Source organism: Parasteatoda tepidariorum, chromosome 9 (genome assembly GCF_982258835.1).
Source record: "Parasteatoda tepidariorum strain Cologne lab strain chromosome 9, Ptep-v5.0, whole genome shotgun sequence".
Classification (NCBI taxonomy): Eukaryota; Metazoa; Arthropoda; class Arachnida; order Araneae; family Theridiidae; genus Parasteatoda; species Parasteatoda tepidariorum.
The window spans coordinates 7779002-7795342 of record NC_141763.1 but is presented as its reverse complement, the minus strand read 5'-3'; the positions used below and the strand labels follow the sequence as shown (position 1 = coordinate 7795342).

Below are 16341 nucleotides of genomic sequence, written 5' to 3'. Positions count from 1 at the left end.
GCTCTCCACGCTTCTCTCGGCTAGGGAGGCGCCCAGGATTAGTAATGGTTTGGATGCGATTATATGAACACGGATTGATATATACGATTTCGAAAGTTAATCGAATTATATCGATATGCAATTGTAAACAAAAAGAATAAGATTTACTGTGAAAAGTTAGTGTTTTTTTCGTAATATTTTCTATTTCCAATCTATTTTTTTTAAATTCAGCTAATACTTTCTTCTGATTCATTGCTTTGCAGTTTTCTGAACATTTATATTTGTTGGTGTGGTAGGTTTGCAGTTATGGCGGATCAAAATCAGGCATCTACTCAAAAGTCTTCTCAAGAAATGAAAACCGAATTGAATAGGAGTGCTAGTGGAGAACCCTTGCCTGATCCTAAAAGTATTCATGACTTAACCCAATATGTAAGTCTCTAATGTTTTTACTATTAAAAATTCCTGTTCTTTTCACGATAAAAAGATTTTATTAGGACATCAATCAGGGGTCTGTCTAGGCCAAATTGACTACCGTTTAGCGGTACCTTAACAAATTCAACTTTAGGAAAATCTGTAGTTTTACAAAATACTTTTTCTTGAAATTTTATTTTTGTTTTCCTTAAGAAACTAAAAATCCATATTTTTACCATATTTTTGTGTTGATTTTTTAATATAATAATTAATTTTGGGGATATTTTCACAAATTATGCCTACATTTTCACAAATTATATCTATATTTTCACATAATAGGTACCTCTCAGAAAAACCTAGATAGACCCCTGATCATATAATATTGAAAGCAAATGTGTGCCCCTGTGGCAGAATTTTTTCCAGCTATCTGCGACAAAACTCTCTATCTCTAATATCTTTCTGCAAGATACTTTTAATAATAACAAACATATATGTTACAAATTTGAAATAACAAAAGCGCTCTGTATACAAAAAAAACTAAATTTTTTAAAATTAAAGATGTAATAATTTTTTATTCTAATATTATGGGTGATATTCTTGCAATTTGTTGGGGGGGGGGGGACACAGAAAGGTGAGATTTCCATATCGTGATCTGTGGCAGAATAATCGCCAAGTATTGAAAACTTGCGGGCCCCACGAGAAACTAAAAAAAACATCATAGAAAGGGACCAACTTGAAAGATATTACTCGTAGCCACCCCCAGGCAAGCATCCACATGTTTTTTTTAAAAAAATTCAAGTTTAAAATCTATTTTTCACCTTGGCAGTTGTAGTTGGCACGACAGAGCACGATGTGGAAATATCCCCCACAAAAATTATTTCCTCCTTTGCATTTTGTAAATAATTATCAGTATAAAAAATATAATTAAAAGTTATGAAATACTTAGTAGTAGTCATTGCCGAAAAAATGATAGAACTCTCGACTCCTCAAATGCGTGTTTCGTTTCAAGATTAGGTTGTTGTAATAAATAATAATGTATAAAAAATATCCGATTTAAAAACTATGGTGAAATCAATTGCCATAACTGATAAAAATGCGTTCATTGCCTTAAAAAGTATGTACTCAAATGCACGATTCGAATTTTTCCATATTGTTTGAAATATATCTGAATATTTTAAATCTACATGATAATTAATATCAATAACTGCCGAAAATACAATCGGAAACAATACATCGATTTACGATACTATCGCCGTAAATTGAGCGCATTGAAAAGTGATTACCTAAATGCATGATTCAAATATTATGTGTAAATTTCTAAAGAAAAGTAATCATTATTACTTTTCAAGAGAAAAATCATTCTGCAAGAACTCTGTAACGTTCTGCGAAAATGTCACTGTGATTCTGCCACAGAGTATATATATTTCCTTATAAAGTAGTAAATTAATGGTATAACTAAAAAATTTTGTTTAAAATTGGATGCCTCTGTAATTTTAGCAATTATATTTTTGAAGAAATAAGGGAAAAGGACTTAGTCAGATTTTCAAATAGAAAGAAATCATAGGGTGACCCGGGGTAATTCACAATCACTCTGTTTCTGGGGTAAATAATGATGACCTAAGTTTTATTTTAAAAAAATTATTTTTTTTAAAATTTGAGACATGGACAAGAATGCTTGTACACTTTACTAAAGTATAACTACATTTAGTTAATAATAGTTTTTTGTTTAATCTAACAAAATAAGTATCTTTTATACTGCTCTCTGTATTTTCCATTTCAAAGATGGGTTTCAAAATGTGCACATTTCTGCAAAGATCCCCCTCCTTCACTTAATAGTAAATATTTTGAGTTACTTTCTTTTTCTTTGATATAAAAATAGTGTACTAAGCTTTTGTTTAATTGTTTCACATCTACTGTAAACATTATAATCGATTATAGGAAACTCTATCAAATGTTGCCCCCTACAGATGGGGTAATTATTGATCACTGGGGTAATTCCTGATCATTGTCATTTCTTCTTATAAATAGTTTAAAAAATAGCTAATAAATAGTTAATTTTCTTTTCGTAAATAACAGTTCATATTTATTAAGTGGAACAACTATAAAATATATTTTAACTATAATCACAAAATTTGTTTTTAACTGTATACAAGACAAATGTGCTCTGATATGCACCATTTCTAGTTTGTCTTACCTTGCTTCTATCTTAATTTTATGTGTGTACATTGTTAGAATAATTTTTAAGTTGATAAATTAACCTAATATAAATATGGTGAGAAATTATAAGCTTGAAAAGGATACTAAGCTTCTAGAAAGCAAAAATAATGAATTTCTTTTAATGATTGAAAATGAAAATTTCAGTGTGAGAGCTGCTGCCAGAGCTGAAGAGTTAATCTTTATTCCTGCTTTTAAATAAAACGTTTTATTAGCAGCTTAAACATATCTTTTTGGTTTATTTGTTTGATCTTAATGTCTTATTTGTTAATTACCATTGTATAATTATTTTTAAATAGCCCATTTACTATAAAAACTTGTGATCAGTAATTACCCCAGAAATGATCAAGAATTACCCTGGAAATGATCAAGAGAAGGGGTAATTCCTGATTGCTAAAAATTTAAGATCTTTTAAATTCTAATTAGATTTTCAAACAAAAGAAGGTAGAATAGGACTCATCTCATATAGCTTCAAACTTCCAGTAAATATTAAAATTCTATCTTGAATAGTTTTTTCACAAAATAGATGTTTGCATTTTTTGATCAATAATTACCCCAGGTCACCCTAATAGAAATTATAAGTATATGAGTTATATTCAGTTAAAGTTACAAGATACATTGCAAATCCAATTCTACCATAAATTTTTAAGTTATAGGCTCCATAATGCGAATTTTGAAGATGAAAATTTATCTTCTAAAGTGAAAGATGGCTTGCAGAAAATTTCTCATACAAGGGTGGAAAAATTTAGTTGGTGGTCTAATGAACCAATGACTAGAAAATGCAACTAAACTAGAATCAGTGTCGTGACTGCTCATAGGGAGCAAAGGCCTATTGTGTCCATCTCAATTTTCTTTCAGCACCCCAGGGTGCTGAAGCAGGTGTTCCTGTTTGGCGATCAACTGAGCACGGAAACCAAGTCTTACCCTTGCATGCTTTGTACTCATTTTATCAACCCTCTGAAGAGATGAAAGTCTGAGTCAGCCTTGCCCGGCCTGAGGATCAAACCCAGGACCTGGGGCACAAGAGAGCGTAGCGCTCTACCACCCAGCTACCGGGCATTAGAAAATATTACTAGTCTCTATGCATATTCACTGGTCTATTTACGTGCCTTTTTTTAAAATAAAAAATAACAAAAAGAAATGTACTGCAGGGGTCTGTCCAAGCCAAGTTTACTACTGTTTAGCGGTATCTTCACGAATTCAACTTTAGGAAAAATGGTATTTTATTTTTGTGTGTCGTAAGAAACGATAAATCCGTATTTTTACCATATTTTTGTGTTGATTTTTTAATGTAATTTTTAATTTTAACAAATTATTACTAAATTTTCACAAAATAGGTACCTCTTGGAAAAACCTAGACAGACCCCTATACTGTTCATGATTTTAAGTGAATATTCTATTTTCTAACCAAAACAAGTAACCAAACCATTAGACCTGAAAATTTAAATTTTTAGATAGTAGCCAGTGGCCGGTAGACTTAAATAACTTAATCACTGCTTTTGGCAAACTTTTTTAAATTTTTTTCCTTGGATTAAATTATGTATCTTTAAAAAAAAAATTTTTTTTTATTGGAAATTATGTATGGTTATAAAAAGTGAATTCAACAATATAACCATATGCAACAAAATTCAGTTCAACATAAAGAGCTTTATTTAAAAATATTTAAGGAGGCAAAATACATTTAATGTATACATTACAACTGTGAATTGTTATAAAACTCTTTTTTCACATGAATCTTTCTTCCACAAATTGATGGATTCTGAAAGATCATAATTTTGAAAACGTAATTATCTTAATGATAATTATGTTTTCGAGAGTCTTTTTCAGCATTGATGTACTTTTATCATTGAACAATTTATTAGTGGGAAAAAGAGAGTGGTTGATTATTTAATTTAAGTTGTTACTTTTCTTGTTGACTTTTCCCATGGCAGATGAATATTTTCAGTTCTAGAAATCATGTTATAAAACTAAAATAGCATACCATCCCTTTACAACAATTGCTAGTTTTGAGGATCACTGAAAATTATTTTATGGTGGTTGGACTGAAATTTTATTGGTCTAGGAACTATTAATTTGAAGTCCAATGGTTCAACGGACCACCATTCATTTAGTAGTTCATTGGTTCAACCTGATGAAGTATTAAAATAATTCATAAACTGTGTTTTAATGTTTTGATTTCTGTGCATTTTCTAGAAATATTTTTTGATATTTGTGCATCATAAATTTTTGGCTAACTCTTTCACTAATTGGTTTAAAGTAACAAAATCAACAATATTTGATAGAGAATTCTTAGTTTGTTCAATTCTTTAATTAAATATTGTATGAGCGCAAAGTTCAAGTGAGGCATTCTGTAATTTTTAAATTTCAATTATAATTATTTTTTATTTTGAAATTTTTATTATCTTTTAAGTAGCAAAGAAATTAGTTATAGAATTGAATATAAAAAATATACTAGATTATATTCAATGTATGGGAAATATTTCAACTCCTTGACAAACAACATATTTTTGTTAAAAAACCATTTGATAGGACTGGTGATGTTAGGATTTTGGCATGTATGGTTATTCTAATATGTATTAAAAACTACAACAAAAAAAAATGAATCCTTAAATAAAAGTAAAACATTTACAATTAGTAAGTTGCAAAAATAAATTTCGTAAATGTAAGATGATAAAATAATAATAATGTAAAATAAATCTAATGTAAGTCATGTAATGTAATGTAATCAAAAACTAAATTTAAGTTGCAAAAAAAACAACAATAAAAGCGATTGAAACGTCACTTGAATTTACAATGAAATCGGCAAAAAGCAATAAAAAAGTAAAAGCATGAAGCAAGTCGAAAAATGATTACTTAAAAAAATGTAACTATACTAATTATAAAAAATGTACACTCAGAGCACTAATGTTTAAATAAAAATTATTATATTTACCGCCAACGTGACTAAGCGTACGACCCATTGTTAGTGAACCCGAAACCCAAGTGGCCTTTCAGTTAAAAAGGTAGTGCACCTTTATACCTAAATGAAGAAACTAAATCTTGAATATATTAATCATTAAATATTAAACAATTGTTTCGTAGTTTTAAATTATTTAATTTTTGTTTGCTTTTTATTTCAGGTTCAGAGTCTTCTTCAGCAGATGCAAGATAAATTTCAAATCATGTCTGATCAGATATTAGCTAGGAATATCCTTTTTTTATTTTAATAATAATAGTTTTATAATAATAGTTTTATAATTATAGTTGATCTAATATTTAGGCAAGTAGGCGCAAAATGCCTTAAAAATGCAATTGAAAAAATTAGGTTTGCAATGAATATTTGGTTTGGTCTAATAACAGGCTGTTTGTCTTGTCTAATAATTTATAATCTTGTTTGGTCTAATAATTTATAAATATGTACAAAGTTCTTGTTAAAAATTATGAGTTTTTTTTTTAAAGTTTTTTTCTTGTATTCTAGATTATTGTTTATTGATGTTCAGTAAGCTAGTTAGTATACTTTCGGCATGTATATGTGTTTCAACAATTAAAATTAAAAAATTAAATTATTAAATTTAAGCTCTCTTTATTTTAAATCTTAAAAAGCGTTCAAGTTGGTGTAAAATGCCTTAAAAATGCAATTGAAGAATTAGATATGCAACGAGTATTCGGCTCAAAAGCCGAATATTCGGTTTGGTCTAATAATAAAATAAGACCGATCAGTCGAAGATTACTAATATTATTTACATTTATAATAATTTCAATTGATATATTTTAAATAACAGAGCTATTATATATATGAAATAATATATACGTATATATATATATGAAAAATATAAGCCCGCATACCTCCGCTTCCAGATTGCAATAAAGAAAATTCCACAGTCACAAACACTCGATCGTATAGGCACATGTGACATCGGTGACGTCGACGAGTGGGTCTAGGCTTGTTCACCAAGAGTTGGCCCTTGACTCCCCCTTCATCACGTGGTATGCGACAATCCTATTTCTCTATTTTTGGGAGAAGGTTGCTATTTGGCGATCGCATGGCAAGAATATTTATTTTGCGAACTTCATCTGCATTTGTTTAACATTTAATAAATTTCATGATAATTCTCTCTTTTGAGTGAATATTTTGCCCTTTTTGAGAGATTTTGCTGTTAAGACAGCAGTTTTTAAATTTAAAATATATTTAATTAGCTAGAGAAACAAAAGGTATAATAGCAAATGATAAAGCGAAGTAAGTGACTGAAAAAGAAGTCACTATTTGTGTTTGGCTTGCATTAAGGGTTGTCTCAATTTCAAGCGCGGAGATGTTTCTTCTCTTACTCCCGCACTGAAATGAACTCTGCGCCCAAGGAGGTGAGAGCAAATACCAACTCCTGGTGACCGAACTATACTACGCCCGTCTTTGGTGACGTCGCCCAGAGGTCAAAATGAGACATTTACTAGTCACAGTCACTTCTCCGTTTGACAAAGACATGACATCTTGATGTCTGAACACAGTCACGGTGTGACATAATTACGTCTCAACAGGGTCTCAGCGTGACGAAGTTGTGACAAATTCACGTCTATACAGGGTTAACGAAAATGTGACATTTTCACCTGAACAGGGTGTCCGTGTAACTAAGTTCAGACGTCAATATATCACATCTTCACCGTGACAGTTAAATGTCTCAATGTGGTCTGATTTTGATGTCTGGGTGAAGTCAAAATGTGGCTTCACCCAAAGCGGACATCGTCACCTTTTTAGAGACCCACACATCGACATCGGTGACTTCACACATCGAGTTTCCTTGACAGTCGCATTTTTGTTGCAATGTGGTAACAGTGCTATCTGGGATTTTTAAAATTTTGGAATTTGTTCTAAAAAATGTAATAGAAGGAACAGTGGCGTAGTTTTAATGTATGTTTGAGGGGGTTAACGCGATTATCTCCTTTTGTTATATGCATATATATATAGCTCAATAAAGACATAAAGGGTAGAAAAATGAGAGAAAAACGAAGAAAATTAATAAGTTCTTTTAACTGTGCATAAGCTGCAAGTATATGGAACTCATAAAATAAGTTTAAATATTGTGAAAGCATGGAAAATAATAAGGATTAATGAAAAGAGGAGAAAAAAAATTTATGTATCTTTAAGAAAAATAATAATAATAAAAAAATACTTATTAAAATTCTGGAAAAAAAAAAAGATATAATCTCATCATCAACGCACACAATTATATCCCTCCCCCAACAAAAATTTTTTTTAAGTGCTCCTCACACAATTGTATTGATATATTTTGCTTTGGCTATATTGATACAATACTAGAAAGCACTCTTTTTGCGAATATGAAATGATGATGAGATTATACCTGTTTTTCTTTATTTTGTTTTCCCGAATTTTAATAAGTATTTTTTTAATTATTATTATTTTTTTTAAGATACATAAAAAAAAAAATTTATGATTTTTAAAAATAATATTTTAATAATTTTTCTTTTCTTTTCATTAATTTTTATTATTTTCCATGTTTTCTCAATATTTAAACTTATTTTACGAGTTCTATATACTTGCAGCTTATGCACAGTTAATAAAAACTTAATAATTTTCTCTGTTTTTCTCATTTCTTTTTATCTTTATTGTGCTATATATATATATATATATATATATATATATATATATATATATATATATATATATATATATATATATATATATATATATATATATATACACACACACACAATGTAGTGCTCCTCCTCTATTTTCCTCGTAAACTCTTTAGCCGTGGCTTTTCATTCATCATTATATTGCATTTTCTAGGATTTGCAGTCATATTTTAATATTCTTTAAATTCACTTGCCATTCCATTGGGTTCCGGGCAGAGAGAAATCCTGCCGGCTTTCCGTCCCAAGCAGAGAAGGGGCCGATAACGGGAGTTCATCAAACTTTTAATGTTGCATCTCTTAATTCCAGTTCATGAGGAGGAGCACTACATATATATATATATATATATACATTATTTCGAAAAGGGGAAAAATTGTTTAGAAAAAATGTGTTTTGTTTTATTATTTTTGAATGAATTCTAATATGTAAAAGTATTTAATTGTCTGCAAAAATTTAGTGCTTAAAACACAAATGTTTATATAAAAATCAATTAATGTTTAATAACGGAGGGGGTTTTGTCCCCCAGACCCTCCCCAAAACTACGCCACTGATAATGTGTTCAGGAAGTGTGGACTGTAGGTCAAAGAAATAAATAGTATGACTCTGCATTATTGTTACAATAGCATTTTCAATTATTTTTTTCGTGTGTGTCTGAAAATAACTTGTGATCATTTTATAAAATAATAGCTTAGTGATTTTTTTCCTCAATATTAACACTTGATGACATGGGCCACCGAATCGACGATTTGGAAAAAAATATTGGAGACTTGATGATACAAGCTGGCGTCGAAGAAACAGATAAATGACAACGAAAGGAGACCGATTTTCATTGGTCATTTGAGTCGGACAGTGACCAGTAACTTCCTCATTTGGTTATCGGATGTGAGTGTTAGATTGAAGTTACTGGGCTTGTGTTATTGTTTTCTTATAATTGTGTACATATATTCTTATAAAAGTCTATTCACACCTTCAATAGGAAACACTTTCGATTAAAATTCTCTTAAGCTGTATGATTGTTTGCATTTATTTCAATCTAGACTATTTTAGAATGTTTTTTTCTTTATCTCCCGAACAAATTTAAAATGGCATATCCGTTCATTGCTTTTTAAATAAAAGTGGAGCTTCAATTAAATAAACTCTTCTTGAATTTTTTTTAAATAAGTAAATAATGCCCTCAGGCATGTGATTTTTCAGTTAATTCGCGGAATTCCGCGAATCTGAATACCGTTGATTCGCGAATATTCTCAAGTCAATTTGTATTCCGTCAAAATTTTCTCTTGATTCCCTAATCTAAAATTTAAATTGCGTTGTAACTCGTTCACCAGGAGTTGGCACTTGGCCCCGCCTTCATCACGTGGTATCCGTATGGCAAAAATACTTATTTCGCAATCTTCATGTCCATTTTTTAACATTAAATATTTCATAAATTTTATATTTCTCTCTTTTAAGTGAATAGTTTGTCCTTTTTGAGACATTTCGCAGCAATTTATTTAATTAGCTAGAGTAACGAAAGGTATAATAGCAGATGATAAAGCGAAGTAAGTGACTGAAAAGGAATTCACTGTTTGCGTTTGGTGCACATTAAGGGTTTTCTCAATTTTAAGCGCGGAGACGTTTCTCGTCTTTCTCCTGGGCTGAAATGAACTCTTTGCCTGAGGAGGTGGAGCCAAGTGCCAACTCCTGGTGAACGAACTATATTTGCGCAAGATCTCGTGGACCAGACATTAATTTATCATTATTTCTATACCATCTCAAACTCAGGAGGTGTTAATCAGTTATTATTGCTACAAGTTTTCTTTTTTCTTAGAAAATTTTTTTTATGCATAATTATTACTACGCGCAAAATTCAATTCGCTTTTTCACAAAAGAGGTTTTTATGCGGTGCAATCGAAAACTTACCAACCCTGGTGGGTATTAAAAGACTGGCCATCTTTCAGTCTGAGACGCGTGTATTTTAAATATCAAAATGTTTCATCCTGTCTGTGAGACTGGCACTTGCAGTGACTGTTATTCAATTTTTCATTGAATGATTCAATGCAAATTGTATTCATACAATTCCCTGTTTTAGATTAAATTTAATTCGAATTTTCCAATTTATCGAAGAAAAATAGTTTGATCTATATATATGCATTAAACTGTGTGTGTTTTTAAGAATGATCTAAAGATTATATGAATATTAGTCTTATGAAATCATTTAATGAAATTTAATTATGTAGTTAAAAACAGTTTTGTGAAATTTTTCTATTGCTTATGTCTTGTAATAAATGTCTTGTTAAATAATTATTATGCATGATGTGTTACTTATAATTATAAGCTGATAGGACACATTGTAGTGCTGAATGACAAATTAAATGTATCGTCCTTCAAAATTTTGATCACTTCTAGATAGCTAGTAAATATTTACTAATGCAGTTAATTTCTTTTTTTTACTACGTATTAAATATTTAAATACACATTTATGCTCATATCTGTTCTCAATATTGTTCTTTGAGTAAATAGGAATTTCGCTATAGTTAGAAAATTATCTTTACTTTTAAATTTTAATTTCTCTTTCTGCAATATAGTATTTACCATACATGGTTATTATTAACTTTTATTTCTGCAAGCTATTTGCTGCTACTTGCAAAGAAGAATTCTTAAATATTATATTATATTATATTCGTCGTTGAACAGCCGACCCAATTTTAGGTTTATGACTACTAATGTTCAACTCCGCAGCCTCGTAATTTTGAACCAATCCAGAAGACAAGGAAACTCCTGGATCAGTACCCCCAGAAATATTGATTTGTTATGGGAACATGGAGGACTTTACGACTCGACAGATTTAACATGCACCAGTCACCATTTACTACACGGGGAGTCTTCGGCCTGCCTGGGATCGAACTCTTGGACATGGGCCCAGTGCCCATAAAGAAAAGTAACGCTTAAATGCAGAAGTAACACGTATGAAAAGAAAACGCGTAAAATATTCCAAAGACTAAAGTAAAGGTGTACAGCAACAGTAAAAATACGACAAAGTAAATGTAAGATATAACGAAAAGCCGCGTGTATAAAGAGCAAAAGCCCAAGGTCAAGAAAACTGAGATAGACACAGTAGGCCTTGGCCCTCCATGGGCTGTCGCGCCACTGACTTTAGTATAAAGCGCAAAAGTACCTCGTAATTAAAATTCAGGCGTAAAGAAAAAGTAAAACATAAGAAGAATAAGATGTATAATTTAAGAAAATAATGCATAAACGTAAAGCATAAGGAAAAAAACATTTAAAAGTAGCGCGTATATGCTGTTACCAACCAGGCTATCCCGGCCCCAGAATTCTTAAATAGTAAAACTAATGCATTATACATTTTTAATGAAAAAAAATTTACTTAATATTGGTGAAAAAAAGTTTCAGGTTTAGCTTTGAATCGCCGAAAACGAATTCAACACTTTCACGAATCTAGTCCATTGAAATATATCTGCCTATTATCATCGCCACAGTTTATGTGCTCATACTTAAAATTTCTATTAATGTTAGTCCCATAATTTCAGCAAATATCATTAAGCTAGGCGTTTTTGTTTCGCTAAAGAAGTTAGAAAAAATCTTATGCTAAATGAAAAGAAATTCTATTCCATATTTTTTATTATTTATTAAATATACTGTAATGTTAATATCATTTCTTCCCATTTTTATTCTTTGAGTAAATAGGAATTTTGCTATGGTGAAAAATTATTTTTATATGTATCTATAAAATTTAATTCCTGTTTATCTAAATAAATGCATGTGCTTCATTTCAATACTCTTATAAACATGTATTAAAGCAATTAAAATTAAGTTAATAAAATCTACTAGAATATATTAATTTCTTTCTTTTTCATTAACTTAATTATTTTTTTTTATAAAGAATGAATTAAAAGTTTTGCTGTGATAACAACTTTTTTAAATGGCTACTGCTAGGCTGAAAATAATTCCCTGCAAGAATAAAAAAATAAGTAACTCAAGCTTTCCTACATTTTTAAAATCTAAAATTTATTTAACATATTTTCTTCACTTGACATGAAAATAATTAGAATTATACCTTAAAACTTAGATTAACATGGTTAAAAAAATGTAAGAACAAAATTATTTTTTATTTATAACGCATCATTTTACTAAGTTATATCAGGCATCCATAACTCACTTTAACAATTTTTTTTTTACTGAACTAAAAATCTCTAATATTTAGAACCATGAACTAATTTTCAATGAGTACTGTATAAATTATTTTATGCTGTTATTATTAGAAAATATTATAAAAATACGTTATATTAAGCTACATTAGGGCACAATTTATTATATGTATCTTTGTTCTCACATCTAAAATTGTTGGATTTAATTACAAAAATTCCGGTCCCGAAGTGGTCTGATCGTTAAGACACGGTTCCCAGCAGATCACCGAAGTCAAGCATCACTGGCTAAGGTCAGTGTGCGGGTGGGTGACCACTTGGATCAGTCTGCGTAGGGACCGAGGGTGTGCGGTACTGGTCCTCGTTAAACTGTTCTACAATAAAGTGCTCGACTTCGCGCGCAGGTCGTCGGGCTACCGAAGTGGGGGTGCCATCCCCTCCGCAGAGGATCAAAATTGTGATGGCATGACTTCGGATCATCCTTCGGGATGTTTCCCAGACCGTCGCCAATAGCCCATTGTGCAGCTCTAGTGCGACGTAAATTAACAACAATAACAATAATTCCAAAAACATAAAGGCTTTCACAGCCCAGCAATTTTAAAAGAACGGCAGATGAACAAGAGTGACGTCAGTTCGTGAATAATCACGTGATTCCGCGTTTCAGATGAAAACGAAAGTAAGCGTTAAGTAACTTAATATTTAGCAATTTTAAGAAAATGTTTTTTGGTGGTTTTGAGGGATTCTGAGTACATAAAGATTTTTAAATAATGACTGTAATTGTACCATCAGGGTTAATTGTCCCAATTCTACAAAATATCGAAATTAAAACTTTTTTTGTACAATTGTATATACAGCTGTGATTGGAAGTTTGCCAATTTTTGTCTGGGAGTTGTGGTATTTGTGAGACTGCGGACGTGTTTTGTACAATTGAATGTACGATGTTTGGTGAATTTACATAGAAAAAAAAGAAAAAAATGGCGTTCGCTAGCGAAAGTGAAAGTAATGCAGATGATTTTTCAGATTATGAAAATGTGAACATATACAAAGACTAATATTTAACTTTTTTCATTTGCCCGAAATAGTTTGGGATAGTAAACTGATGGTAAATTATATATCTTTTACACATAAAGAAATTAAAATTTCAACTTAGAACTTGTGTATTATGTTTTGTTTTAGTTCCTTGTATTTATTAACAACAAAAAATATGTTGATTTTTTGCATTTTTTTTTCTTCAAAAAAATTGGCAAAGGAAGCGGTCAATTAACATTGCTATCGATTTGGCTAATTATCCCTATAGTTTAGTTTTTTTATTCACCTTTAGCTTTTAAATTTCATGGGCGGTGCAAGAGTTAATAATAAGTGAGTGAGGTTTTGCTTTTAATAGGTGAATTAAACCATATCGAAATGAAACTTTTGTAATTTCTCACTTTAGTTTATGAGAAACACGGTCTATCTTCGTAACAAACTTTTAATTGGGGTAATTACAAAATACTCTCGATATCTCAAAGTCTCTAAAGGAATTTCGAGATAAAAAGTTCAGGACTAAATATGTTCTAAAAAGTAAAAAAATATATTCTCAAATATTACTCTAAAAAGTGGAGTCATGAAGCTTAGGAATAAGAAATATGTATGTAATGTTAGTTGACTATAAATACAACAATAATAATTTTATTTTTAAAAGTAAGACAAAAAATAATGATGCATTAAGTAGAAAAATAATTGGTTTACAATAAACTTACATTGTGATTTTTCCGAAAAATTTTCGAAACAAATTGGACATAACAAGGTTTTGAGAAGAAACTCTCCGACATAGGAATTCAAATTAATATTAGGCAGGGCTGATTGTGCTCCGGAAAAAATTCGGATTTCCGGAATTTTCGCAAACAGTGATCCGGAAGTTTCCGGAGATCGAAGGTCCAGACGTTTCAAAAAATCATTGATCACAGAAGTTTCCGGAAATCAAATTTTCAAAGGTGGAACTTAAAAACACAGTTTATTTTATTTGTTTGTAAGGGAGAGTCGGAGATATACTTTATAAGCTTATATTCATGATTAATATTTATTTTTTATCGGTAAATAGTTGTTATAATCATAAACTCAAGAAAGAAAGACATATTTGTAAATTTTAATTACTTCTCCAGGTATGTGTAAATGGCATAGGTATGTGTAAAATTTTAAATATATTTTAAGTAAACTAAGAAATATTGAGAAAAATGAAGAAAAAAAAACCTTGTTTCAATTTTTTCCTAATTTTTCAATTTAAACTGGTTTTTTTTATTTATTATTTAACTCAGGGAATTTTCCGGAATTTTGACTTGGACTCACAATCACCCCTGTAATAGGTAAATAATTTTTTTGTCATTACAAGGTTTTCGAGATATCGAGAGTATTTGAAATGAAACTTGTTTTAGTATTTCTAATCATCTCATTAAGCGAGCACATGTTTCAAATTTTTGTTTTCTAACTTCCTCGGAAGAGGAAAATGAAGTTAGGGCTTTTAAATTTATACAGATAGAATTTAGGGTCAATCTCAAAATTGTGTCCTCCTGCTGCTGCTAAAAAATATTTCAATATAAAACTGACACTAAAACCCCGTTTTTTAATACAACTTTTTTTGAAAATTAAATTTCTCAGGAATACGTCAGCTCAAATGTTGAATTTTGCCATTTAAAATCACATTTCTCGAAATGATGTAAAAAAAAAAAAAATTGTAAATCTAACAATTCAATATGTTTTCGACTGTTATTAAAAAAATAATAAATCTTTACTAATAGTTATCTTTTTGCATGGAATTATTACTCTCATTTAATACATATTCAATTTGTTTATCCAAAGATGTCCAAGGTGCATCTTTGGATCAACCATTTTTATACATATGAGCAAAAATCTGTAAATTTGCTTAAAAAATTCTAGAGACATGGCGAAATGCGCAAAAACTAAAATTAGCCTTATATTCAATGTTTGTATGTACAATGTATATATGAACTTTACATTTATGTACTATGTATGCATATACATATATTCAATCTATGTATGTCTTATGTATACCTGTACATATACACAATGTATTTACATACAATACATGCATCTTCGATGAACGTATGTACTACAATACACGTATATCCAATGAATTAATGTACAGTGCTCCAAATATTAAAAAAAAAAAAACCTTCCTGAATAACTTTTGTTCTAATGATCGTATCTTCACGTTCTAAGACTCAACTAAGGTTCGAGAGGGTGACCTCAAATATGCTAATTGATTGGTGCTGACGGCTACTCCCTATATTTTAAAGTAGCACTAGAGTTATCCACCCATGAGATTTGAAAACACCTAAGTATGATTTTAGAGAAAGGAGTTTATTATTTTAGGTTTTATTTAACGGCTGCAAAAATATTGGGTTAATCGGTCAATTTTAAATAGGGATGAATAACGTCTTTAAAATATCAAGTGAATCATACAATTCTATATATGGTCTATTTTGGTTGAGTAACGACTATAAAATATCGGGTTCAATTGGACAATTTCATATAGGGTCTGTATTGGCTGAATAACGGCTGAAAAATATTGCACGAATCAAACTATTCTATATAGGGCCCACATTGACTATATAATGGCTTTAAAATACCGGGTGAATCGTACAGTTTTATCTATGGTCCATATTGGCTGAGTAACGGCTTTAAAATATAGGAATAATCCGACAATTTTATGTAGGGTTAATATTGGCTGAATAGCGGCTATAAAACATCGTTTGAGTCTGATACTTCCATATCGAAGGCTAACTATAACGGCTTTAAAATATCGGGTGAACCTAGCAAATTTGTATAGGGCCGATATTGGGCAAATAAGGAAAATCAAATATTGGGTAAATTTGACAATTTTATATAGGGTAAACATCGGCTGAATAGTGGCTGTAAAATATCGGGAGAATTTGAACATTTCTAAATCGGCAAAATAATGGCCCTTTAAAG

The 16341-nt window shown here is 30.2% G+C and overlaps 1 protein-coding gene across 2 annotated transcripts; it reads left to right on the top strand.

The window, feature by feature from the left end:
* The first annotated feature begins 18 nt into the window (after positions 1-18).
* Positions 19-10513, top strand: LOC107437614 (uncharacterized). Of its 2 annotated transcripts, none has more exons than XM_016049670.4 (4): positions 19-155; positions 243-408; positions 5724-5790; positions 8948-10513. In XM_016049670.4, exons 2-4 carry the CDS (start codon positions 286-288, stop codon positions 9034-9036), a joined length of 279 nt encoding a protein of 92 aa, XP_015905156.1. In that variant the 5' UTR covers positions 19-155; positions 243-285; the 3' UTR covers positions 9037-10513. The 2 variants fall into 2 exon arrangements, with proteins under 2 accessions (XP_015905156.1, XP_087006897.1); XM_087150771.1 differs by having other exon boundaries at positions 51-155; positions 273-408.
* Positions 10514-16341: the final 5828 nt, after the last annotated feature.

Excerpts from the sequence above, each read along its gene's own strand:
- LOC107437614 (XM_016049670.4), top strand. The coding sequence starts at position 286 with ATGGCGGATCAAAATCAGGCATCTACTCAAAAGTCTTCTCAAGAAATG. Across the intron at positions 409-5,723 it reads TTCATGACTTAACCCAATAT|GTTCAGAGTCTTCTTCAGCA; the intron begins GTAAGTCTCTAA and ends TTTTTATTTCAG. Across the intron at positions 5,791-8,947 it reads TGATCAGATATTAGCTAGGA|TTGATGACATGGGCCACCGA; the intron begins ATATCCTTTTTT and ends CAATATTAACAC.